We start from the raw sequence: 26,384 nt of genomic DNA, 5'->3' as shown, positions 1-26,384 counted from the left end.
CCAAGGCAGAGAAAGCCAGGCACTAGAAATTGGTAAATAGGATTGATAAAGATGGGCACTTTATGATCAGCATAGGCATGGTGGGCTGAGGAACCTGCATCTCTTCTGTACAACTCCAACAGTGAGCTGCCTCGTCATTGCAACCATGGAAAGAGATCTTTCAAAAGCTCATGGTGAAAATTCCAAGCTTAAAAGCTACACTTTTACAAATAAGTTGAACTGGCAGGGAGTCAACACTCACATAAAGACTGGAACTGCTCATTACACACAGATGGATTTGCTTTATTTCTGAACTCTACGTAAAATAATCCATCTAGGAGCCCATAAAAATATTCATCTACAAAATGGATCTCCAAGAATGCCCTGTGCTGCTGGAATTGTTTGGCATTGGAGGCTACATTTCAAACTTTGAATTACTTAATAATTGCACACCAGGGAGGAGTTTGTTTGTCGCTTAAGATCTTGTATTCCATCTCCAGCACGTTGTGCAACCTTTAATTACTTATTTTTAACAGAAAATCCACCTGTTCTGCAGTATTACGGGGCTCCATATTATGCTTGCTCTTAGTAGGGGTTTAACTTGGAACATTAATCAAATGCTATTCTACCCTCTGCCTTTTTGGCAACTGGTTAATGCAGTTATTCTAAAAAACAGACAGATTCACATTTCTGAAGTGCCACTAATGATCTTGAGGTGTCTCATAAACACAACAGATTCTGCAGGTGCTGGAAATTCAGAGCAACACACACAAAATACTGGAGGATCTCTGCAGGTCAGGCAGCATCTGTCCTGCTGAGTTCCTTCAACATTTAGTGTGTGTTACTTAAGATGTAACAAGCTGCTTCAAAGAAGTTTGTTCACCACTGAAATCTGGGAAATTGCACTGCTGTGCACAATAAGATCCCAGAAAGAGTGCTCTGATAATTCAGAACCACAGAACCATAGAACATTACAGCACAGAAACAGGCCTTTTGGCCCTTCTTGGCTGTGCCGAACCATTTTTCTGCCTAGTCCCACTGACCTGTACCTGGACCATATCCCTACATACCCCTCTCATCCATGTACCTGTCCAAGTTTTTCTTAAATGTTAAAAGTGAGCCCACATTCACCACTTCATCTGGCAGCTCATTCCACTCCCACCACTCTCTGCATGAAGAAGCCCCTCCCCAATGTTCCCTTTAAACTTTTCCCCCTTCACCCTTAACCCATGTCCTCTGGTTTTTTTTTTCTCCCCTAGCCTCAGTGGAAAAAGCCTTCTTGCATTCACTCTATCTATACACATCATAATTTTATATACCTCTATCAAATCTCCCCTCATTCTTCTACGCTCCAGGGAATTAAATCCTAACCTATTCAACCTTTCTCTGTAACTCAGTTTCTCAAGTCTCAAGAATCAGAATCAGGTTTATTATCACCGGCATGTGACGTGAAATTTGTTAACTTAGCAGCAGCAGTTCAATGCAATACATAATCTAGAATTTAAAAAAAAGTAAATCAATCACAGTATACATATATTGAATAGAATAAAAAACATGCAAAAAACAGAAATAATATATATTTAAAAAGTGAGGTAGTGTCCAAGGGTTCAATGTCCATTTAGGAATCAGATGGCAGAGCGGAAGAAGCTGTTCCTGAATCGCTGAGTGTGTGTCTTCAGGCTCCTGTACCTCCTTCCTGATGGTAACAGTGAGAAAAGGGCATGTCCTGGGTGCTGGAGGTCATTAATAATGGACGCAGCCTTTCTGAGACACAACTTCCTGAAGATGTCCTGGGTACTTTGTAGGCTAGTACTCAAGATGGAGCTGACTAGATTTACAACCCTCTGCATCTTCTTTCGGTCCTGTGCAGTAGCCCCTCCCCCATACCAAACAGTGATGCAGCCTGTCAGAATGCTCTCCACGGTACAACTATAGAAGTTTCTGAGTGTATTTGTTTACATGCCAAATCACTTCAAGCTCCTAATGAATTATAGCTGCTGCCTTGCCTTTATGACTACATCAGTATGTTGGGACCAGGTTAGACCCTCAGAGAACTTGACACTCAGGAACTTGAAACTGCTCACTCTCTCCACTTCTGATCCCTTTATGAGGATTGGTATGTGTTTCTTCGTCTTACCCTTCCCGAAGTCCACAATCAGCTCTTTCGTCTTACTGATGTTGAGTGCCAGGTTGTTACTGTGGCACCATTCCACTAGTTGGCATATCTCACTCCTGTACACCCTTTCGTCACCACCTAAGATTCTACCAACAATGGTTGTATTGTCAGCAAATTCATAGATGGTACTTGAGCTATGCCGAGCCACACAATCATGTATATATAGAGAGTAGAGCAGTGGGCTAAGCACACACGCCTGAGGTGCACCAGCGAGGAGGATGTGTTATCCCCAATCCGCACAGATTGTGGTCTTCCGGTTAGGAAGTCAAGGTTCCAATTACAGAGGGAGTTACAGAGGCCCAGGTTCTGCAACTTCTCAATCAAGATTGTGGGAATGATTGTGGGTATTAAATGCTGAGCTATAGCTGAGCTATAGCCGATGAACAGCATCCTGATGTAGGTGTTTGTGTTGTCCAGGTGGTCTAAAGCCATGCGGAGAGCCATTGAGATTGCATCTGTCATTGACCTATTGTGGTGATAGGCAAATTGCAATGGGTCCAGGTCTTTGCTGAGGTAGGAGTTCAGTCTAGTCATAACCAACCTCTCAAAGAATTTCATCACTGTCGATGTGAGTGCTACCAGGCAATAGTCATTAAGGCAGCTCACTCTTGAACAATTGCTGCATTAGTGGCTTGGACCTCCAGCTCCTCTTGAACATAGTGCCATGGCATCTTCCATCCTTATCCCAAAGGACAGCTCCTCTAACTGTGTACTATACCACACCATCAGCTTACATTGTACGTTCAAGCTTCTGGAATGGGGCTTCTGTACCAAATTTCCAAATCTGGCCAACAGTGGCACAGATCTGTGCCAAATCTGGCACAGCAGAGGTTCACAACACCTATCATTGACATCTTTCCAACTGATGTGCAAATTTGGCAAGGGGATCTCTTTCACATGTTGCAAAATGCTCACACCCTTGAACAACAACTTACAAAAAGGATGTCTTTTTCCTCTTACCTCAGATGCTGAGACTCTACAAATGTCTACAATTAGAAGGACAAAGTGACTTGGAGACTTGTCAGTCTGTCAATCTCCCATCCCTGTTGTTTAGATGCCAACTGAGAGGCCAGTCCAAGAAAGTTTGTTAACTGGTTCTGTCACAATGCTCTGAAGTTTGCAGACACTCATACCGTTAACATCTCAGGCATCCAAAAGGTCTAATAACCCAAACCCCATCAAGTAAAGGCCAAGTAAGCCCACCTCTCCAATAATGCTTGATGAAGACATTTCAGAAATGGAAACTTGCACTAGCTATCTCCCCTTTCCACTTGCATTTCTGATGCAGGTTCTCAGATTGAATTGGTGACAATTCTATTCACACACACCTCCCCACTCCCCCACACAGATGCTGCTCGACTCACTGAGATCCTCCAGAAAAGGCTTTTGATCATAAACCATTTATAATCTTGTGTGACAGACAAAGTTGAAGTGGGGTGGCCCAGTCCCAATTGAATGTCTTACATTTTCACTCTGGGTCCCTCATTTTGACACATCCTGCAACTTGTCAATAGAAGGGATGGAGAGGAGATGGAAACATCATCCAAGCAAATCACTCATAAATAACACTGAAGTACCAGACAACAGAGCCACTAATATGTGTTTCAGGGTGTTAGCAAGAAGTGGTGAGAATTTCACCCCATTCCATAGCCCACTACAAATCTCTTCCAAAATTGCCTTCAATAGAGCAAAAATCTAGGGAGAAGAGCTCACTTAGCAACACCAGTCAGGATGAAATTCCAGTCAAGTATTACCGTTAACATTCACAGTATTATGTGTGTGAATACGCAAAGGTTTACTTTCTTTCTGACAATGTTCTGCCTTGAATAACATCAGCATGGCCTCCTCCCAATATTTTAGCTCAGGATGCTTGGACTTGTATTATGCTCAGGATGGCTACTGCTTTTGGTTCTCACCTAGTTATGCCCTGTATAGTGAGGTGGACTGCTGTCTGGGTAACAATAGTTGCCTATAAAGGCTCCCAGAGGCAATCTGGAAAGCCACATGGAATGAACGGTTTCTCTAGAATTCCTGACACAAGGAACCTTGGAACTACAGGATTACAAGTCAAAGTGTGCAGTACAAGAATGAAAATCTTCAATGAGATCATGAGAAAAATAAACAAACACAGCTTGGTGGGGAAGAGGGCAGTGATGGACTTAAAACCCTGCCCATCACGTCAAAAGTACAATCGTATCTATTGAACATCAGGTGCACACAATTGGCCCACACCCAGCAAAGGACAGACAAAGCAGTAAGAGGAACCACTGATATACATAGTAGCAGTGAGTCTCGAAATGCTGGAAGTGACCAGTTAAACACAAATTCAATACTGTTAAAGAAGTAAAGTCTACAGCATGAAGAACTGAGCACTGGAATGTTGACTAAACAAGGCCATGCACTGCTTACACCAACTCACCTGTCTAACAAAGCTGTTGGAAGTTGTATCTGAGGATGTGCTCCCATCTGAGCGCTTGAATCTACTTTTCCTTTTGGCATACTTTCCCTGCTGGAAGGAAGAAAAATATGTGAGTTACCTTCGAGATCATTGCCTTTTTGTTTTTACACAGGCGGGGTTGCAGATCTGAAACTCAGTCCATGGTCTACACACTTGGCACAGCGTAAGACAAGCCTGTGTTTTGTTTCATGCTGATTGAATTGCTAAAACTAACCTCTGTCCCAATGCAAGGAAAGGAAAAAATGCATGACTAATCCTTACATCCTGTCTCCATTTTCAGAAAGGCATATCTAAGAATTGGGATTGAATGGGGAAGTTCCTTTCCCCCTGACCAGATGTGGACAATTTGATGACACTTTGTGTGACTAATGTCAAGACAACTGAAATGCAGAGCTTGCATTTATACATTACCTTTTGTAAGCTCCAGATATTCTCCCTCCTCTGATCCTACACTGTCCATTTAAACAGACCAAGGCAAAGATTTTTACTGATTATTATCAACTGGAGAAAGAATATTAGTAATCAGCTTTAAACATTCATATAACTTTACTCACTTCACACTGAACTGGTTCCATAACCTATGGACTCACTTTCTTGGACTCATGTTCTCTATATTTAGAATATAGATCATAAAAATCTACAACACATTACAGGCCCTTTGGCCCACAATGTTGTGCCGACCTAGAAACTACTCTAGAAACTCTCTAGAATTACCCTACCGCATAGCCCTCTATGTATTCCATGTACTTATCCAAGAGTCTCTTAAAAGAACCTATTGTATCCACCTCTACCATTGTCACCAGCAGTGCATTCCATGCACTCACCACTCTGTGTGTGAAAACCTTACCTCTGACATCCCCCTTGCAACTACTTCCAAGCGCCTTAAAAGCTTCAGTTCTGCATCCTATTGATGTTGTGCTGTAACCTCCAGACTACCCACACCACTCCCAACTTTTATTATTTATTTATTAATTATTTTTTCTTGTATTTGCAAGATTTGCCTTTACTTCCACATTGGTTCTTTGTCAGTCTTGGTGTGTAGTTTTTCACTGATTCTATTATATTTCTTTGTTCTATGTGAATGTCTGCAAGAAACTGAATCTTAGGGTAGCATATGGTAATATATATGTGTACTTTGGTAATAAACTTACTTTGAACATTTATTACAAAATGTAAGGATGCAATAAACTTCAATCCTTTGGTCCAAACATTGGTTGTTTGTCACTCTTTATGTATAGGTTTTTTTTGGAAATCCTATTATATTTATTTTCCTGTAAATACCTGCAAGAAAATAAACCTCAAAGTAGTATATGGCAAAATAGAGGTATTTGGATAATAAACTTTATTTTGCCCTTGAATATCATGAAAGCAACATTGTGGCTCCTACTTAAACTGCTTCTTCTTCCAGCAACTGTGTACTGTTCTTGTTGCCACAACAGTACAAATCACAAAGAAATTTTTAAAGGCAGAATAAAAATAAAAGGTTATTTTATAAATAGAGCAGTGTTTATAAGATATGAAAAAGTGAAAGTCAAACAAAATTCCACTGATCAATTCAACTACTTAGCCACAGAGATAAATCTAGGACCGTAAATATACATTTCACAAAACATGTATTCAACTTAAGATTACTCAAGATTGTTTAATGTCATTTCCAGAACACAAATGTAAAGGAAAATGAAATAATTGTCACTCCAGATCTGATGCAGCACAAAAACACAGTGAGATAAGGAACACAATAATAATAAAAAGTACAATAAATACAAGAACATAAAGTAGCTTATGTACCATAGATAGATTGATTATAAGCCCATAAAGTGATGCTGGGCACAAGCCCAGCCTGTAAAACCCAGAGCTACAGAAACACCAACAGAAGCTCCAAAGATTTCATCCCTGGGAGCAGAAGTATCTTTGATGGGCTACATCTTGAAAGACTGAAAAATTGGCCCAAGACAGAGGACTCTGGCAAGCTGCAATTGACAGCCTATGCCCCAGCAGGGGTGATAGGCTCAAGAATGAAAGGGTGACCAATCTAACTCTTGCCCTCCAGAGTTGAGCAGCTTCTGTGGAAGGGATCTGTCAACATTTCAGGTCAAACTCTGCATCAGGAAAACTCCTGAAACAGCAACAATCCTTTTCCTCCTACACATGCTGCTCAATCCACTGAGTTTCTTCAGCAGATTGTTTGTTGCTGCAGATACCACCATCTGCAGTCTCATGTCTTTGTTAGTGACTGGTTCTTTTTGATTGACTGATTTTCATGGCAGTGGCTAGTTAAGATCTTTACAAATGTAAGGTCAGAAGGAGTAGTGTAGTGTTCTGCACCTTGCACATTTCCTTAAACAACAAAGCAGTCCACGGCTAAATGCAGCAAAGTCTGGACAATATCCAGGCTTGGGATGATAGGTGCCACACAAGTGCCAGGCAATGGCGTTATCCAACAAGAGAAAATCCAGCTACTACTCCCTTTGCGATCCCTTTGGAATATTGAAAAGGAGAGAGGAGGGGAAAGATGTGGAATCTTGTTGATGTCATGGTCCCTTCTGGCAATCCCCCACCTTGCTATTTACCTCAGGATTTGGGCCTCAGTCCTCTCATTTAGTTTCCAATCATTCCCAGGTTCCACTAACTACACACACCTGCTTTCCATCAGCAACTGCAGTATTAAAACCCTGTGAACACAACAAGGAGCTGCCAGTTCGTTGGTTGACTCCAGTGTGAGTAGCCTTGTTTCATGGTTCTTAGGACTGCCAGTTTTAAGCCTAGCATCACTCCTGGATACTGATTCCATGCTTGCCATGTCAATAACGTCTCCCGACTCTGTCCCTGTGCCCATGTTCTGCACTTGGGTTCGTCCACTGCCATGCTCGTGTAACAGTTGAAGCTGCTTGATTAGCTCTGGTGTTTCATTGTTTGAATAGGGGCTATCTGATTGCTTAACTCTTATCTACAAATTTGAATGGAATGTTTCTCATCTATGGTATAAAAAGAGCTGAACACGTGGTCCCACTATCTTTTAGTCTTTTCCTTGTTCTTTGTTCTAGGATAATAGCATCTGCTCCTCAGTTTCTTATTTGCTTTGTTCTACTGGTGCTTAATAAAATGATCATGAAGCAAAAATATTTGTTCACTTTCTTGACTTCCTAAAGAACCTTGGATTAAAAACCATCAGAATCAAACAAAGCTGATGTAAATTGTGATAAATGATTTATAGAAAGTGGAAAAGCTGGTGGGGCAGAAGGTAACTGACCTGCAGAATCTGTTCTTGCAATTCTGTAAAGGGGAGAGAGTACCATTACTGCTAAGACACAGACCATCTCAGTTTCCAATTCTTTGAACAAGGTTATCAGAGAAGTTACTGTAGTTAGTGATTCTAACCAGACTGTTGCAAATGCTCCATCATCCTCAACGCCTCTGATGCAGGGATCTAAGCAAACCTATTCTCTTATAGAAAATCAGAAGCAATTGATTCTGCAGATGCTGGAAATCCAGATTAACACAAGACACACAAAATGCTGCAGGAACTCAGCAAATCAGGGAGCATCACTGGAAAGGAAAAAGCAGTCAATTTTTTGGGCTGAGATCCTTGAAGTGTCGACTGTTTATTCCTCTCCATAGATCCTGCATCTAGGATTTTGCATGTGTTACTCTTGTAGGAAATAATTGGCATAGAATCAATGTCATGCATAGGTAGTGAAACCCTGTCTTATTGAGGTGACCTTTGCTTAGAATTTTGGGGTAGAGACAGTACTTGCTACCTACCAGCTGATGTCCAAATGTCATTTAGTTCTTGATGTGGTTCTAAACTCAAAGAGCAGATAAGGATTCCCTTCCTTGAAACAACATTAGTAAATAGGTTGCATCAAAATGGCACTTTTACAGAAATAATTCCTGATGCCAAACTTCCCAATAAGAATTATAGATAATTCTGGTTAATTGGGATGGATTGGGACCAGTACATTTTGGCCCAGTTAAACGGCTGCCCTAATTAGCTGAAGTTTCATGGAAATTAATTTTAAAGAAGTATAAAAAGAAACAACCTACCATTTAACTGAGTAATAAATTCTGTAATTAAATGAAATACATAAAAGCACAGAAACTACCAATATTACAACAGTACTACTAAACTTATTTCCTTATAGTTATTGATGGAGGAATTCATCCAGTGTTCTTTTGATTGACGGTAAATGAACAAAGTCAGTGCAGACACTTTGTATAGATAATGGACTGCCATCATACAATGTTTTTGATAATTTCATCTTCCAAATCTTCATTTTCATTGTAACATACAAAATGACTATCGATACCTTCAAATTCTTCATAGTTACTAACTTGAAATTGCTAAGTAGTTTCATTTTCATTTCTGGCATCTCCAAGCTTGAATGCTTGAAACTGCAGTGACTAAAACAGTTCTAAATTGTCTTACTGCTTATTTATTGCCAACTGTCAGTGATAAAAATCACTGCTTTTTGAATGCAAACACAGGCAACTGACACCAATTCAAAACTGTTCACTCTAAGCATGGTGTAGTGTCTAATGCCCATACAAATACAGAAAACTGATGCTAGTTAGAAACTGTATGCCAAAGTCTCCTGTCCCAGTTAGGTTCAAAGTATATTTATTATCGAAGTATATGCAACTTTGAGATTCGTCTCCTTACAGGCAGACACAAAACAAAGAAACCTAATAAAGCCCATTAAGAAAAAGAAGACCATCAAACACCCAATGAAAAGAAACAAATTGTGCAAACAATAAAAGTAAGCAAATATTATTCAGAAATGAAGTTCACGAAAGCGAGTCACAGCTGATTCAGGAGGCCATTACTTGTAGGTCACAGCCTCAGTACAGTGCAGAGACGAGTAAACCTCACAGAGCAGTGAGCTGAACACTGGCCCTTTCCTCTCCTTCAGCTCTAACATGCTGACCTTTTCTTTTTTTTTGTAATTTTTTTTAATTGAAGTTCATCATCAAACAAACATTTCCATAAGATGTATTTCAGACATTGTACACATATATCATATAATCATATATGTCACAAATCTCCACATAGTATTTATCTGAGGTATACAATTATAGAAAAGAGTGGAAAGAAAAAGCAAATAAAAGGAAAAAACTACATACAAGTAGGGAGTGATCTTTTTTTTACAACATATTTATTGATTTGTAAGAATAAAATCAGGCCTATGAGGCATATGTAGTTAAACCATTTTTCCCAGTATGAATTGTTATGAAGGATAAACAACTCTGACGGGCAGAAGGGTACAGAGTTGCCCATGTCCCCCTCCCCTGGGAGAATTACAAACCGTTACTGTTACCACGATGTTAATGAGAGAGAAAGAGATGGAACAAAACATACTGGGACTGGAACATTTGCTTCAGACAAGGGCATGATAACACCGGGGGAGAGAGACCATATTATGACTCCTGTAAGACTCACGGCTCCGGAGAGGGCTGTTTACTTGGTACTATTCTGTTCATTAAAATTCCTCAGTGGACAGCTGTAGTGGGCTGGTTTGATGGGCTAAGCCATTCAAAACTGATTGACACCTGAGACCCCGTGAGTAAGTGAGGTCTGGGGAGACACCCCTCAGACACACCAGGAGATGCACCAAGAGACACACTAGTGAGCACTGCTTAAGTGTTGGAACCCACGAGAAGGTGTGGGGGCATCGGAGACCGAATGAATGATCGGTCAATTTTAACTCACAGTGTTTATAGCGAGGCCGGTGGGGGCTTGTGTGTGTGTCCACCCTTGCCTGGGTGACGAGTCCACCATAGAAGAACGGTCTAACTAAAGGACAAAGGGGTCGTACCTGAATGGCCACAACAACACATTGATGGATCAAGAAAGTAAAGGAAGGTTTGCAAGACAATAGCTGTCACTGTTTGCTCGCTCTCTCTCTCTCTCTCTCTCTCTCTCTCTCTCTCTCTCTCTCTCTCTCTCTCTCTCTCTCTCTCTCTCTCCCTTCAATGGTTACAACGAAAGAACCAACAACTACCTCAACCTACATGAACTGAACTTTATACTTTCCCATGATAATTCCTTATCCCCTAGACAATGATAGAGCTTGTTTATTATTGATTATTATTATACCCACACTTTTAGGTTTAGTATTGCTAATGTGTATAATCTGTATATTTGCATTGTTGATATTGATTTGTATATTTTAACTAATAAACACTGTTTTGAAAATAGTACCAGACCCCAACGGACACTTCTATCTTTGCTGGTAAGACACCCAGTTACGGGGTACGGTACAAATTGGGGGCTCGTCTGGGATTTGATACCAGATTGGGGGGGCCAGTGAATCGGGCTATAAGTCCATTATTTGTTCTGGTTGCATGGGTAGCCAGATGGGAAAACAGCAAAGATGGATGTAGACGAATTTATACAAAACCCGACTTTGAAGGCGCTAGAGACCGCCAATAAGACGGACGGTGAATATTGCGAAAGGTTTAAATCTCACAGAGGTGAAGTCATCAATGAAAAAGTGGGAGATACAGAGGGCCATAGCCCAGTATTATATATCCGAGGATGTGTTCACGCCGGGGGTATTGGAACTTATCCCTGAAAAGAAACCAGTTGTTGGGGTGGTTCAGTTAGAGATGGAAAGATTAAGGTTGGACGCGGAGCAGAAGAAAAGGGAGTATGAGCTCCAGCTAAATGAGAAAGAGAAACAGAGGCAACATGAGCTGGAAATAGAGAGGGTAAAGCAACAGGGAAAAGACCGAGGGGCAGACTGAGAGGAGAAGTTTAATGTTAGTAGAGAGTTTAGGTTAGTACCTCCGTTCGAGGAGACAGATGTTGATAGTTACTTCTTGCATTTTGAAAATGTGGCAGTGAATCAGAAGTGGCCCAGAGATCAGTGGGTGGCGTTGTTACAAAGTGCATTAAAAGGGAAGGCTCAACGGGCATATGCGGCATTGTCCATGGACGAGTCTGAGGATTATGAGGAAATAAAACAGGCCATCCTTCGGGCCTATGAGTTGGTACCTAAGGCATATAGACAAAAGTTCAGAGATTTAAAGAAACTGTGGAATCAGACGTATGCAGAGTTTGCCTATGAAAAGGGTGTGCTCTTGGATCGCTGGTGTGCTGCAGAAAAGGTGGAGGAGGATTTCCATCGTTTGAGAGAGTTAATTCTGATTGAAGAATTTAAAGGTTGTGTTTCGGATAATATCAGGATGTATCTGAACGAGAAGCCGAATAAGTCTATATCGGAATTTGCCAGGTTTGCAGATGAATATGCCCTAACCCACAAGACAAAGTTTTCCTCAAATAAGAGTTACCAGAAAGGCAGTAGGGACGGTAGAGAAAGTCCACCGGCTAAGGTCGAGGATAAGCCGGGAGCTAGTGGAAAAGGTGAGGAGGAGGAAAAGCAGGCTGGCAGGAAGGTTCCTGGCTTGACCTGTTATAATTGTGGAAAGGTTGGTCATATTGCATCTAAGTGCTTTGCTCCGAAGAAGGAGACAGGAAAAGGGAAAACGGCAGTCCCTACAGGTTGTATTGAGTTGATCAGCAAATTGACGAGGAAAGCAAAGGTAGATGGAGTACGAGAGAGGCGTGAGAAATTTATTTCAGAAGGGACGGTGTCTGTGAAAGAAATAGAAACCCCAGTTCCAGTGAGAATCTGGAGAGATACTGGGGCTGATCAGTCATTAATCTTAAGTAAGGTGCTAGATTTTGGTCCTGAGACTGGAGAGGTGGTATTAAGAGGCATAGGAAAAGGGACAGAAGCTGTGCCTTTGCATGGGATCATTTTAAACTGTGACCTGGTATCTGGACCAGTTGAAGTAGGGGTGCAGTCAGAATTACCGAGAGACGGCGTGGACGTCCTTCTTGGTAATGATTTAGCAGGTGGTAACGTGTATTCAGCAGTGAAATTAACGAGCAAGCCTGTGAGTGCTGAGGACCCGCCCCTGGATTCCAAGATCTATCCCGCATGCGCAATCACTCGCAGCATGTCGAGAAAGGCGGCTGAGAAAGAGGACAGTTTAAATTAGTCCAGTGTTGATTTGGCTGAGACGTTTTTACCGACCCTGTACCAACAGGGGTTAGGGGATGGTAAAACGGAGAAAAGGGAGGTGGAAGAGAGTAAAGGAGAGGAGGTAGACCTACCCTTAGCCAAGAGGGAATTTATAGAGGCACAGTGTAAAGATGAGAAACAGATAAGGCAGTTAGAAGGTCCAGGGTTGGACACGGATGATCTGTCTGGCTTGACAGAGCAGTTTGAAGTTGAAGAATATAAAGGTGTTCCTGATAATGATATAAGGGCAGTCCTAGATGAAAAGGATGCCATTACCTTGAAGGAGTCTGCTGGGTTAGCAGATGAAGTTGTTTTAACCCGCAGGGTTGAGTTTACTCCAGATGGGAGTTGCCCAGAGAGTAACTGGGAGGATCAGGGGAACTTAGAATTTGAAAAAGGGACGGGTATGGAAAGCCTGGAAGAGGTAGATGTCCCGTTTGAGTGTGTTCAAGATGTGGAGTCACATGGTACTGAACCTAGTAATGAAACTCAGGAAAAGTCTGAGGTATCTGATTTAGTTGAAAAGGAATGCAGTCCTTTTGGGTCAGATGGACTTGGTTCAGTGAAGAAAGGGTTAACCTTGGTAACAGTGGAAAGTGGGAATTCTCAGTTGTTTGTGTTAGAAGGTGTGTTAAAAGTTAGTGAGGAGATAAAAGGTGGTGATGTGAATATTATTGAAGGAGAAGGGAAAGGTGTTGTTCCTAAATTGAATAAAGAAAATTTAAAGTCTGAATTGGTTTTAGAAGCAGTAACCAGATTGAAGGAACAATGGCTTGTTAACAAGGTGCCTGTGAATCAATTACAGTTTGTTTTGGAATGTAAAGATAAACAACTTGCTGATGTTATTCAAGGATGTGATTTGGAGGGACAGAATCAAAAATGTTGTTTAGACAAAGAGGAATCACTTGCAGCTGTTAAACTGAAAACTAATAGAATGAAGGGTCCTGAATATAAAATTAATGACTTGCTTAAAAATAATGAGTTGTGTGGAAGTTCAGAAAATGGGCTAAGTTTGGAAAACATTGGTGATAAGATAACTCCTATGAAAGGAGTATGCGAAGGCTTATTCCACACTGGTGAGCAAGCTAACCACATGAGAGTTAAATGGAAAAGGGGAAAAGGTTGACAAATGCCACCGGATCTGGTTTTGAGGGAATTTGACAAAGCATGTAAATAATAAAGACAACACCATGGAAGATTGAATGTTAAGTTTAAAAAGTAAAATAGAGATTAATATTTGCACAAACTTTTGTAATGTACTACAGTATAATCACACATGTATTGGTTCACATTTTGTAATATACACTTAAGCTAAGATCACAACCCTTTAGTTTTTTTTGCTGACAAAAATGAATAAAACAGGTGGTTATTAAATTGGAGTCTGATGCTACAGGAATTTATTAAGATACAATATATTAAAGGAAGTGACAATGTAATCGCTGACTGTTTATCTAGATGCTAAGTGAAGGTATATCTGTATTGCTTTATAGTTAAGAACACTTCTGTATTTTTTGCTAAACTCTAATCCTGTAAAACACTGTACTAGTTAATTTTCCCCTTTAGTGAAAATTCCCAGAAGGATGGGGGTGTTATGAAGGATGAACAACTCTGATGGGCAGAAGGGTACAGAGTTGCCCATGTCCCCCTCTCCTGGGAGAATTACAAACCGTTACTGTTACCACGATGTTAATGAGAGAGAAAGAGATGGAACAAAACATACTGGGAGTGGAACATTTGCTTCAGACAAGGGCATGATAACACCGGGGGAGAGAGACCATATTATGACTCCTGTAAGACTCACGGCTCCGGAGAGGGCTGTTTACTTGGTACTATTCTGTTCATTAAAATTCCTCAATGGACAGCCGGAGTAGGCTGGTTCGATGGACTAAGCCATTCAAAACTGATTGACACCTGAGACCCCGTGAGTGGGGATAAAAGTGAGGTCTGGGGAGACACCCCTCAGACACACCAGGAGACACACCAAGAGGAGTACCAGGAGACACACTAGTGAGCACTGCTCAAGTGTTGGAACCCACGAGAAGGTGTGGGGGCATCGGAGACCGAACGAATGATCGGTCAATTTTAACTCACAGTGTTTATAGCGAGGCCGGTGGGGGCTTGTGTGTGTGTCCACCCTTGCCTGGGTGACGAGTCCACCATAGAAGAACGGTCTAGCTAAAGGACAGAGGGGTCATACCTGAATGGCCACAACAACACATTGATGGATCAAGAAAGTAAAGGAAGGTTTGCAAGACAATAGCTGTCACTGTTTGCTCTCTCTCTCTCTCTCTCTCTCTCTCTCTCTCTCTCTCTCTCTCTCTCTCTCTCTCTCTCTCTCTCTCTCTCTCTCCCTTCAATGGTTACAACGAAAGAACCAACAACTACCTCAACCTACATGAACTGAACTTTATACTTTCCCATGATAATTCCTTATCCCCTAGACAACGATAGAGCTTGTTTATTATTGATTATTATTATACCCACACTTTTAGGTTTAGTATTGCTAACGTGTATAATCTGTATATTTGCATTGTTGATATTGATTTGTATATTTTTACTAATAAACACTGTTTTGAAAATAGTACCAGACTCCAACGGACACTTCTATCTTTGCTGGTAAGACACCCAGTTACTGGGTACGTAACAGAATCAAATTGTTCAAGCTTATGATTAACAGATGCTGTTATCTTCTCCATTTTGTAAATGTCCATTGTAATTTCCATCTATGCATTTAAAGTTGGGCTCTCCTGTGATAACCATTTCCTAGTAAGAGTCTTTTTACCAGCCACCAACAGTATATTCATTAAATATTTAATTCTTTTCAACCATTCTTGAGGTATATATCCAAAATATATGGTCTTACTCTCTAAGGGTATTTCACATTTAAAGATGTCTTGTAGGGCATTGTGTATCTCCCTCCAATAGTCTTTGATAACAGGGCAGTCCCAAAAAATGATAATGATTTGCATTTTGATTTCCACAATTTCTCCAGCAAACAGGGAGGTTACTATCATAATGGGATTTCTGAGAGGGTGTAATAAAATAGCTTATCACATTTTCCCATCCAAACTGCCTCCATTTCTGTGAACTGGTACACTTCCATTGATACCTCCATATTATTGTCCATTCTTCCTCAGATATAATTAGCCCTCCTTCCTTCTCCCATTTTGTTTTAATGTATGAAGTTGAATGTGTTTTAAGATTTGACAACCCCTTATACATGCTTGAAATGATTCTACTACCATTATCTGAATTATATGCTTTTCTAAATAGCTTTATCAAGCATGTACTTGGCTTGGTTACATTTTTAAGCGTCTTATTAACATATTGTCGTATCTGTAAATACCGATAAAAATCTTCTTTTTCTAATAAGTGTTTCTCTTTAAGCATTTCAAAATTGAACAGTGTTCCTTCTTTCATTATGTTGCAAAGAACTGTTATTCCTTTAGCTGTCCAGTCCTTAAATCTAGCATCCAATTTATTTGGTGTAAAATCAGAGTCATATGCACACCATTTAAGACTTGCAATATCTCCCTCTAGATTATATTCTTTTATAGTAGTTTTCTATATTTTAAGAGTCAATTTCACCCATGGGTTATCAATAGTATTTATGTAGCTTTGCAGGTTTTTATCAGCCAAAATTGCTTGTATGGGGATGGGAAGTACCCGCTCCTCAATGTTTTTCCATTGAGCGTCATATGATGGGTTGCACCAACATATCACAGCTCTCAACTGTGCTGCAAAATAATAATCTCTAAGAGAAGATAGGCCCCATCCCCCCCTTTCCTTTGCTAATTGCAAAGTTTTGAGACGAACTCTAGGCCTTTTATCCTGCCAAATATACCTTGATAACATCTTGTTCCATTCATTGAATTGATTTTGATTCATCTCTATTGGTAGGGTCTGAAAGAGATATAACAGTCCGGGCAGTATATTCATTTTAATAGACTCAATACTTGAACTGAGACTGAAAAAAGGAATCAGGTTCCATCTTGCCATATCTTCCTTAATTGTTTTTATATAAAGGCTGATAATTACATTCTGATAATTTTGCCAAATCTTTTGGCATAATGATGCCCAAATATTTGAAAGACTCAGTTTGCCATGCCCAGGGATATCTACTTTCAGTTTCTCTTGGTGGGCTATAGTAATATGAAAGTAATTGGGTTTTATCTATGTTGATCTTGTATCCTGATCATTGACCATATTGTTCAAAGGATTGCATCAATTTAGGTAAAAAGTATGTTGGTTGCCCTAGATAGATCAAAATGTCATCTGCGTAACAAGCCAGTTTATGCTCTGTCCCTTTAATAGTAATTCCCCTGATATCTTCATTTTGTCTGATGTATTGAGCTAATGGTTCCAGATATAAGGAATATAAAAGTGGATAAATCTCCGAGTCCTGACAGGATTTTCCCTAGGACCTTGAGGGAGGTTAGTGTAGAAATAGCAGTGTCTTTGATAGAAATATTTCAAATGTCATTAGAAATGGGGATGATACTGGAGGATTGGCGTATTGCTCATGTGGTTCCATTGTTTAAAAAGGGTTCTAAGAGTAAACCTAGCAATTATAGGCCTATCAGTTTGACGTCAGTGGTGGGTAAATTAATGGAAAGTATTCTTAGAGATGGTATAGATAATTATCCGGATAGACAGGGTCTGATTAGGAACAGTCAACATGGATTTGTGCGTGGAACATCATGTTTGACAAATCTTATAGAATTTTTTGAAGAGGTTACGAGGAAAGATGACGAGGGTAAAGCAGTGGATGTTGTCTATATGGACTTCAGTAAGGCCTTTGACAAGGTTCCGCACAGAAGGTTAGTTAGGAAGGTTCAATTGTTAGGTATTAATATTGAAGTAGTAAAATGGATTCAACAGTGGCTGGATGGGAGATGCCAGAGAGTAGTGGTGGATAACTGTTTGTCAGGTTGGAGGCCCTGTGCCTCAGGGATCTGTACTGGGTCCAATGTTGTTTGTCATATACATTAATGATCTGGATGATGGGGTGGTAAATTGGATTAGTAAGTATGTAGATGATACTAAAGTAGGTGGCGTTGTGGATAATGAAGTAGGTTTTCAAAGTTTGCAGAGAGATTTAGGCCAGTTAGAAGAGTGGGCTGAGCGATGGCAGATGGAGTTTAATGCTGATAAGTGTGAGGTGCCACATTTTGGTAGGAATAATCATGGTAATACATGATTACAAAAAATAGGACATACATGGTAAATGGTAGGGCATTGAGGAATGCAGTAGAACAGAGTGATCTAGAAATAATGGTGCATAGTTCCCTGAAGGTGGAATCTCATGTGGATAGGGTGGTGAAGAAAGCTTTTGGTATGTTGGCCTTTATAAATCAGAGCATTGAGTATAGGAGTTGGGGTGTAATGTTAAAATTGTACAAGGTATTGGAGAGGCCAAATTTGGAGTATTGTGTACAGTTCTGGTCACCGAATTATAGGAAAGATGTCAACAAAATAGAAAGAGTACAGAGAAGATTTACTAGAATGTTACCTGGGTTTTAGCACCTAAGTTACAGAGAATGATTGAACAAGTTAGGTCTTTATTCTTTGGAGCGTAGAAGGTTGAGGGGGGACTTGATAGAGGTATTTAAAATTATGAGGGGGATAGATAGAGTTGACGTGGATAGGCTTTTTCTATTGAGAGTAGGGGAGATTCAAACAAGAAGACATGAGTTGAGACTTAGGGGGCAAAAGTTTAAGGGTAACATGAGGGAGAATTTCTTTACTCAGAGAGTGGAATGTGTGGAATGAGCTTCCAGTAGAAGTGGTAGAGGCAGGTTCGGTATTGTCATTTAAAGCAAAATTGGATAGGTATAGGACAGGAAAATTGTACAGGAAAGGAATGGAGGGTTATGGGCTGAGTGCGGGTCAGTGGGATTAGGTGAGAGTAAGTGTTCGGCATGGACTAGAAGGGCCGAGATGGCCTGTTTCCATGCTATAATTGTTATATGGTTATATGATATAATGCGTAAGGTTGTCATATAGTGTCTGTATAGTTTTAATAATTGTGTCTTGGAAACCAAATCTATGTAAAACTCTGTAAAGAAAATTCCAATTAACTGAATCAAATTCCTTTTCAGCATCCACGCTTATCACTATTGCTTCGATTTAATTTTTTTGTATATGATCCATAATGTGAAGTGTCCTTCGTATATTGTCTTGTTTGGCGTTGTCGCATAAAATCTGTCTGATCGTTATGTATCAGTATGGGTAGAAACTCCTCTAATCGTTTGGCCATGATGGAGGTAAATAATCTATAATCTACATTAAGAACAGATATTGGTCTAAATGACCCACATTCCATTTTATCCTTGTCTTCTTTCGGTATAGCTGAGATTATCGCTTCCTTCCAACTGGGTGGCATTTGTGACTGTTTTAGAGCCCAGTTCAGTGTGGGGAGTAAAACAGGAATTAACTCATTTTTAAATTCTTTGTACCACTCTGCCGTATACCCATCTGATCCTGGTGACTTGTTTAATTTAAGCCTACTAATTGTAGCTTTTAATTCAACTTCAGTTATGTCAGCAGTCATTGTTCTATTTTGTTCTTCACTTAAAGTGGTCTAGAGAATTCAAGAAGGTGTCAATTTGGGTTATGCTTCCCCCTGGAATTTGGAATATAGAGTTTTGTAAAACACTTCAAAAGCTTCTTGAATTTCACTTAGCTTATTTTTTTTATCATTTTCGTTCTTGGGTCCCTAATTCTATGAATTGTATTTTCTGCTATCTTTTTTTTCAGTTTCCACGCCAGTATTTTCATAGACTTTGATCCACTTTCATAATGTCTCCGTTTCAGAAACATTAAATTTTTCCTGAATATTATATTCCCCTTACCAGAATATATCTGCCCTCTTTATCTCCCATTTCGAATACTTTTTCAAAATTTAGCTTACTTGAGATGAGAATAGCAACTCCTCTCCTATGTCCTGATTTATATGAGGAGAAAAACAAATTAGTGAAGCCCATTCTCTTTAGTTTTTTATGCTCATTATCACTTAAATGAGTTTCCTGTGAATATACTACATGGGCTTGTTTTTTTTTCATTTTGGATAAAATTCTATTACGTTTGATTGGATTTAATAGCCTATTGACATTAAAAGAAATGAATTTTACTTTGTCCTTAGCCATCTGTATTTATCTGTCAATGTATCATTGAAATTAGCAGAATAAAACTTAATCGATCTACTCCCTGAACAAATAAGAACCAAAAAATGCAAATAACAACAAAAATGGCAACAAATGTGTGATTCCAAGGCTGAGGTCTCTGGTAAATGATCCTGTGTTGAGCTAGAGGAAATGTCTAGCTGTGGGGGATAACCCCTCCTACTTGTGAGTTGAGGGCCCCCATTGCAGTATTCATAAAAGTCAGTGAACTAATCCATTACACAGAAAAGATTTCCCTGTGTACTCCTCCTATATATATATACATACACACACACATATATGCACACACACCCACACACACACACACATATATATTACATACATACACATATATGCACACATATGTATATTCTCATTTTGGTGGGGAAAAAGGAGTAAGTGAGTGAATAAAGAATAACAACTAAGTAATATAAAATCCACATTATAATAAGTATTTCTCGAGATAGGTATATCGCCGTCTACTTTTGCTTCTGTTTAGCTTCTCAACATTTTTAAAGTTAGCCAAACCTTATGGCTCTTCTGGAGGGGGTGAGGGCTGTCTTTGGAAAACTCCCGGTCTCTTCCTGATATACTTCTCTCGGCCTCCTCCCGTCTCCTGCTTTCTCGATTCTCGCACTATTTCCCAAGCGGAGTGGGATAATTCCTCTGCCAGGCTTTCCCTCAGTTTGATCATGCTGATGGGCAACCCTCTGGCCTTCATGTCTGTAGTCGCCTCTTCCACTGTCTGATACAGTTGGATCCCATCTTGATAAAACACTCGAAGTTTAGCAGGGTATGGAGTTTGAAGTCTAATCCTTTCTTGTTTTAGTAGTCGCTTTACTTCAGAGTAGTCTTTACATTTCTGCAGGACCGCGGGGGGGGGGGGATTTAATCTTGGTCAAATTATATTAATTTATCGTCTAAAAACACCCTCTTCTTACCCCAGGCCCTTCGTAGAATCTCCACCTTGGTACTGTACCGAAGGAATTTAATTATTATTGAGTGTGGCTTATCTGCTCTATCTCGGGTAGGCTTTGGGATGAGTGCACGATGCGCTCTCTCAATTTCCAGCTCCATAGTCGAGGGAAGCTCCAATGCGTCCCGCAGCAACTTTCCGACGAACTCTGTCATAAACAAACCTTCCGCTCCTTCGGGTACGTTGTATATTCTGATATTTTTCCACCGTGATCGTGATCTTCCCTCCAGGTCAAGCAGTTTACCTTCTTGTTGATTTAATATTTTTATCGTCTTACTTAGTATCCGTTCCACGTTTTGAACATGATCTTCCACTTTCTCAATTCGAGTCTCGGACACCACTATTTTTTGATTGACGTTGGCGAGCTCTGACTTAATATCATGTAGCTGCTGTTTTATATCTTTCTGGAACTCCTTTATCTCTTTCAAAATTTTGATCATATTTGCTGCTTCGCCTGAACAAGGCCCAGCGTCCATCTCACTAGCACATGGTCAGGTAGGAGAGCCGCTCGCTGCACTCCTCTCGGCCGCAGGCTCCGCAGTGTCGCTTTTTTATTTCCATTCTTTTTCCCCATTCTTGCCCCTCTTATCAGTTCAAATACTTTCGAAAAATATTATATTTGATGGGTTAACGGGGCTTAATACACATTTTTCCGGAGGAGCGAGTGACTTAAGCTGCCATTCTCGATGATGACGTCACCGAAACCATCGACATGCTGACCTTTTCAATCTGGCCCAGTACTTAATCAGCCAAACAGCAGGTTGATCCTCGCTCTCGGACCCATACCCTGCTGCTTCAATACACTCTTAGGCCTGGGATCCACCACCTCAATTCAGCCCATACCCGACCTTTCCAATCTGGCCAAGTGCTTAAATTTCAGAACCTCGACTCTGCCTCGCCTGGGTTACACTGCTTTGAATTGCCTCCAAATCCACTCTAGCAGCCAAACATTGGCTTGTTCCCTGCTCTCAGGCTTGGGCCCCGCCATCTCAAGTTGTCCCATACACACCACAACTGTCCAGCACCTTCAAGACTTTAGTTCACTACAAAAAAAAAATGCCAGGTCGAACAGCTGATTCAAAGCTCAACTCCAAAAGGGAAGTTCCAGGCTATTGATAGCAATGATCGTTTTCAAGAAAAAGTGTGAATAATTGAGTAGCTAATAGTTGTGTTTCCTGCCAGCAAGTCATCACTTTACTTCACCAGCACCATCTTAACCTGGTGAGCAACATAGTGTCCCAAATAAATGAAGAGAATCCTGGCTATTTTCGTGAATAGTTTTTGTTCTTTAAGAGTTGCCCCAAATAAATGGCTGCCTCAGTTAACTGATGGCCCAATTAAATGTAATCCGCTGTATGTGAACTCAAATAAAAAATACTTGCACTCAAATTAGAAAAATAAAGATATTAATCTTTTTTCCAGCTGCCATGCTAGTCAAGTAACTTAACCACTAATCTACAGGATTAGGACACATTTAATGATTGAAGGTTCTACATTGATTTAATTCCAGAGAATTATAAACAATGGAGAATGCTGAGATTCAATGAGCTGTAATTAAAACACAGCCAGGTTGTATGAATAACATACCAACTACTCACTTGATGAAAGATGTTTATCCAGAAAGTACTGAAGTCTGAAACCAGATGCTAAACGGTAGACTGGTCATAGAGCACTACAGCACAGAGGGTGACTTTTGACCCATCAATTGCATGCTAAATTGTCTTCCTTCCTTGACCCTGGACCATTGCCCTTCATACACCTTCAATCCATGTACTTATTCAATCTTCTCTTAAATGTTGAAATCAAACCTGTATCCACCACTTCTGCTGGCAGCTCATTTCACACTCTCACCATGCTCTGTGATGAAACTCCCCCTCAGATTCACCTTAAATATTATACCTTTCACGTTAAAGCTATGAACTCGAGTTCTAGCCTCACCCAAGTGGAAAAAGCCTGTTAGCATTTACCCTACCTACACTCCTCATAATTTTGTATACCTCCATCAAATCTCCCCTCCTTCTCCAATACCCCAAGGAATAAAGACCTAACCTATTAAACCTTTGCCTATAACTCACATCATCGAATCAGGCAACATCCTTCTAAATTTTTTCTGTACTCTTTCAATCTTATTGATATCTTTTCTGTAGGTAGGTGACTAAAACTGCATACAATTCTCCTGGAGGTCACAATTGAATGATCTGAAGTGATGGAGCCAGGAATACAGGTGAAGAATTGAACTCACTGCATGATCTGCATGTCCAACACCGAGAAATATTTGTTAGACAAGGTTTGTTGAAGGACATAACTGAACCACCACGTGAACATCAAAGGAGTAAAATAAACTTATCCTTAAATAAAGGGCAAGTTTATTTGCTTGTTCCTGTGACCTTTAATTTCTGTTTTGATCCAGAAACTATTTTATTTTGTGTCTCTTAGAGCCTCTGCTTCACAGCTCCAGTGACCCAGTTCCTACCCTGACCATCAATGCCATCTTGATGGTCAGACTGTGACAACGTGAGTTTCTCCTGAGAAATGTGGTTTCCTTCCATGTCCCAGTAATGTGCAAATTGATTGGCAAATTGGCTACTCAAAGCTGACCTGAGTGATTGGGAAAGTGGTTGGAAATGTGGGGAAAATAAACTGTTTTTTTAAAATTTAGAGATACAGCACAGTAACAGGCTATTCTGGTCCAGAGAACACATGACCCCACAATTACAGCTATGTGACCAACTAACCTCACAACCCATATGTCTTTGGAAAGTGGGAGGAAACCCACTGGTCACAGGGTGGAATTTGATCCAGGTTGCTGGCACTACTGTGCCACCTTCCATGTTTTTTGTTTACATATTCTTCTGTGACCACATGGGTTTCCCTGGAAGTTTTGATTTCCTCCTATATCTCAACAACTGACAGGATAATTGACCATTGTAAATTGTCCCTAGTGTGTGGATGAATCATTAGGAATGTGGGGGAAGAACAAAATGGGATTCTTGTAAATGGTGCTTGATAATCAGTACCAACTCAGTTGGCTAAAGGGCTGGTTTCTACGTTGTATGACTCTATAGGTAGCTGGATCTACTTAAAAGGACAAGAACTAACTTGGGACAGAACATGCATCATCCATATTGTCTTATAATTATTGCTTATTTATTATTACTCCTTTTATAATTACACATTTTGTTGTCTTTTGCTACTAGTTGTTCGTCTATCTTATTGGGTGCAGTCTTTTATTGATTCTAATGTCCTAAGCCCCCCCTTTACTCTCTGTGTTGCAACCACAGCTTCAAGCTGCTAATTAAATTTTCTGAATGATACTACATTGATTGGCCTAATCTCAAATAACAATGAGGCAGCCTACAGAGAAGTCATCACCCTGACACAGTGGTATCAAACAACCTCTTCCTCAATGTCACAAAAACAAAAGCAAGTTGTGGACTACAGGAGGAATGGAGACAGGCAAACCCCTATTGACATCAATGGATCTGGGGTTGAGAGGGTGAACAGCTTTAAGTTCCTCGGCATACAGATCACCGAGGATCTCGTGGTCTGTACATATCAGCTGTGTGGTGAAAAAGACACAAAAGCTCCTCTTTCACCGCAGACGGTGGAAGAAATTTAGTATGGGCCCCCAAATCCTATGAACTTTCTACAGGGGCACAATTGAGAGCATCCTGACTGGCTGCATCACTGCCTGGTATAGGAACTGTACTTCCCTCAATCACAGGACTCTGCAGAGAGAGGTGTGGACAGCTCAGTGCATCTGTAGATGTAAACTTCCCACTATTCAGGACATTTACAGAGACAGGTGTGTAAAAAGGGCCCGAAGGATAATTGGGGACCAGAGTCACCCCGATCACAAACTGTTCCAGCTGCTACCATCCAGGAAACAGTAGCGCAGCATAAAAGCCAGGACCAACAGGCTCCAGGACACCTTCTTCCACCAGGTCATCAGACTGATTAATTCATGCTGATGCAACTGTAGTTCTATGTTATATTGACTATCCTGTTGTACATAATATTTATTACAAATCACTATAATTGCACATTACACATTTAGATGGAACCATAATGTAATTTTTACTCCTCATGTATACGAAGGATGTAAGTAATAAAGTCAATTCAATTCAGTGTGTTTCTTTGTATTTACAGTGAATACCCACAAAAAAAGTGGATCTTAGCATTGTGTAAGATGTACTTTGATAACAATTTTACTTTGAACTCTTGAAGTTCCTGTTCTTGTCACCCCTAACATAATTAGTGTAAATATCACAATCTCTTCATCAGTGTAAGCCACTTTACTACAGAGACTGCAGCAGTTCAAAGCCAAAACTTACTGCTGGATTCTAATTTACACTGGCCTTCACAGCATGGAGATTAAATTTTATAAAAGAACTGATTGTGTCTGATCCAAAATATTCCCTGAAGGAGTGAAGGAAGTGATTCAAATTATAAAAGACTGATTTTCCTGTTTGAAAAATCAAAAAGTTTGCTGAGTATTGGCAAAGAGAGGGGAAGTAAGGTAAAGTACAGTATATGTGTACAGTCATAGAATCAGAGCACTACAGCACAGAAACAGGCCTTTTGGCCCTTTTACTCCACACCGATCATCCTGGTCTTCTGCTTAGTCCCATTTACCTGTGCACAGATCATATCCCTCTAAACCCCTCCATCCATGTACCCATCCAAACTTTTCATTAATGTTGTCTGTAAGGACCTTTTACATTCTCCTTGTGGCTGTGTGGGTTTCTTTCCAAAGACATATCAACTAGGGTTAGTAAGTTGTGGGCATGCATTGTTGCATGGCAACACTTGCAGTCACCCCCAGTGCATCCATGGATTTTGTTGGTCATTGATGCAAACAAACATTTCACTGTATGGTTCAATGTACATGTGACAAATAAAATTCCACATACATTCCTCTACCATTTCTACTGGCAGCTCATTCCATACTCACCCCGACTTCTGAGTGAAAAAGCTCCTGTTTAGATTTTCCTCAAGTATTTAACCTGTCAGCCTACACCTAAGGCCTCTAGTTCTTGTCTCACCCAACCAGAGGGGAAATTTTTAAACATGTATAGATCATTCTCTACCAAGTCAGGGGTCATGGTGCTTTGGGGGGCATATCCTATGTTTTTAACAGATATCACCTTAGTCAATATCTTTAGTGGTTAAAAGGTGTGAAGCTTCCTAAAGGACAGAACTCATCCTCCCCCCCCCCCCCCCCCGTTAACAGTATAATAAGACATTGAAAAAAAGAATGTTGTTCCAAAGCTAGTGAGCACAGAAGGGAAACCTACACTGCATCAAGTTAAGAGTATGGAAATGGCCATGACTCAAGACTCAAACAGACGTGGAAGCTTTAGAGTGAATGCAGAAGAGATTTATTAGGATGCTGCCTGGATTAGGGAGCTTGCCTTATGAAGATAGGTTGAGCAAGCTCTTTGGAGAGAAGGATGAGAGGTGACTTGACAGAGGTGTACATGATGATGAGAGGTATTGATCAAGTGGACAGCCAGAGACTTTTCCCCCCAGCATGGAAATGGCTACTACAAGGAGGCATAACTTTTAGGTGTTGGGAGGAAAGTACAGAAGAATGTCAAAGGTA

The 26,384-nt window shown here is 40.4% G+C and overlaps 1 protein-coding gene across 3 annotated transcripts in view; it reads right to left on the bottom strand.

Moving 5' to 3' along the window:
• Positions 1-26,384, bottom strand: part of cacnb1 (calcium channel, voltage-dependent, beta 1 subunit) — a 464,251-nt gene that overhangs the window by 229,701 nt on the left and 208,166 nt on the right. For all 3 annotated transcript variants that reach the window (XM_073071735.1, XM_073071736.1, XM_073071738.1), the window contains exon 2: positions 4,575-4,664. In XM_073071735.1, the coding sequence (XP_072927836.1) occupies positions 4,575-4,664 (90 nt within the window). The remainder of the gene's footprint in view (positions 1-4,574; positions 4,665-26,384) is intronic.

This window comes from Hemitrygon akajei, chromosome 18, assembly GCF_048418815.1.
Source record: "Hemitrygon akajei chromosome 18, sHemAka1.3, whole genome shotgun sequence".
Classification (NCBI taxonomy): Eukaryota; Metazoa; Chordata; class Chondrichthyes; order Myliobatiformes; family Dasyatidae; genus Hemitrygon; species Hemitrygon akajei.
The sequence above is the reverse complement of the archived record's forward strand: the minus strand, read 5'-3'. Positions and strand labels throughout refer to the sequence as shown.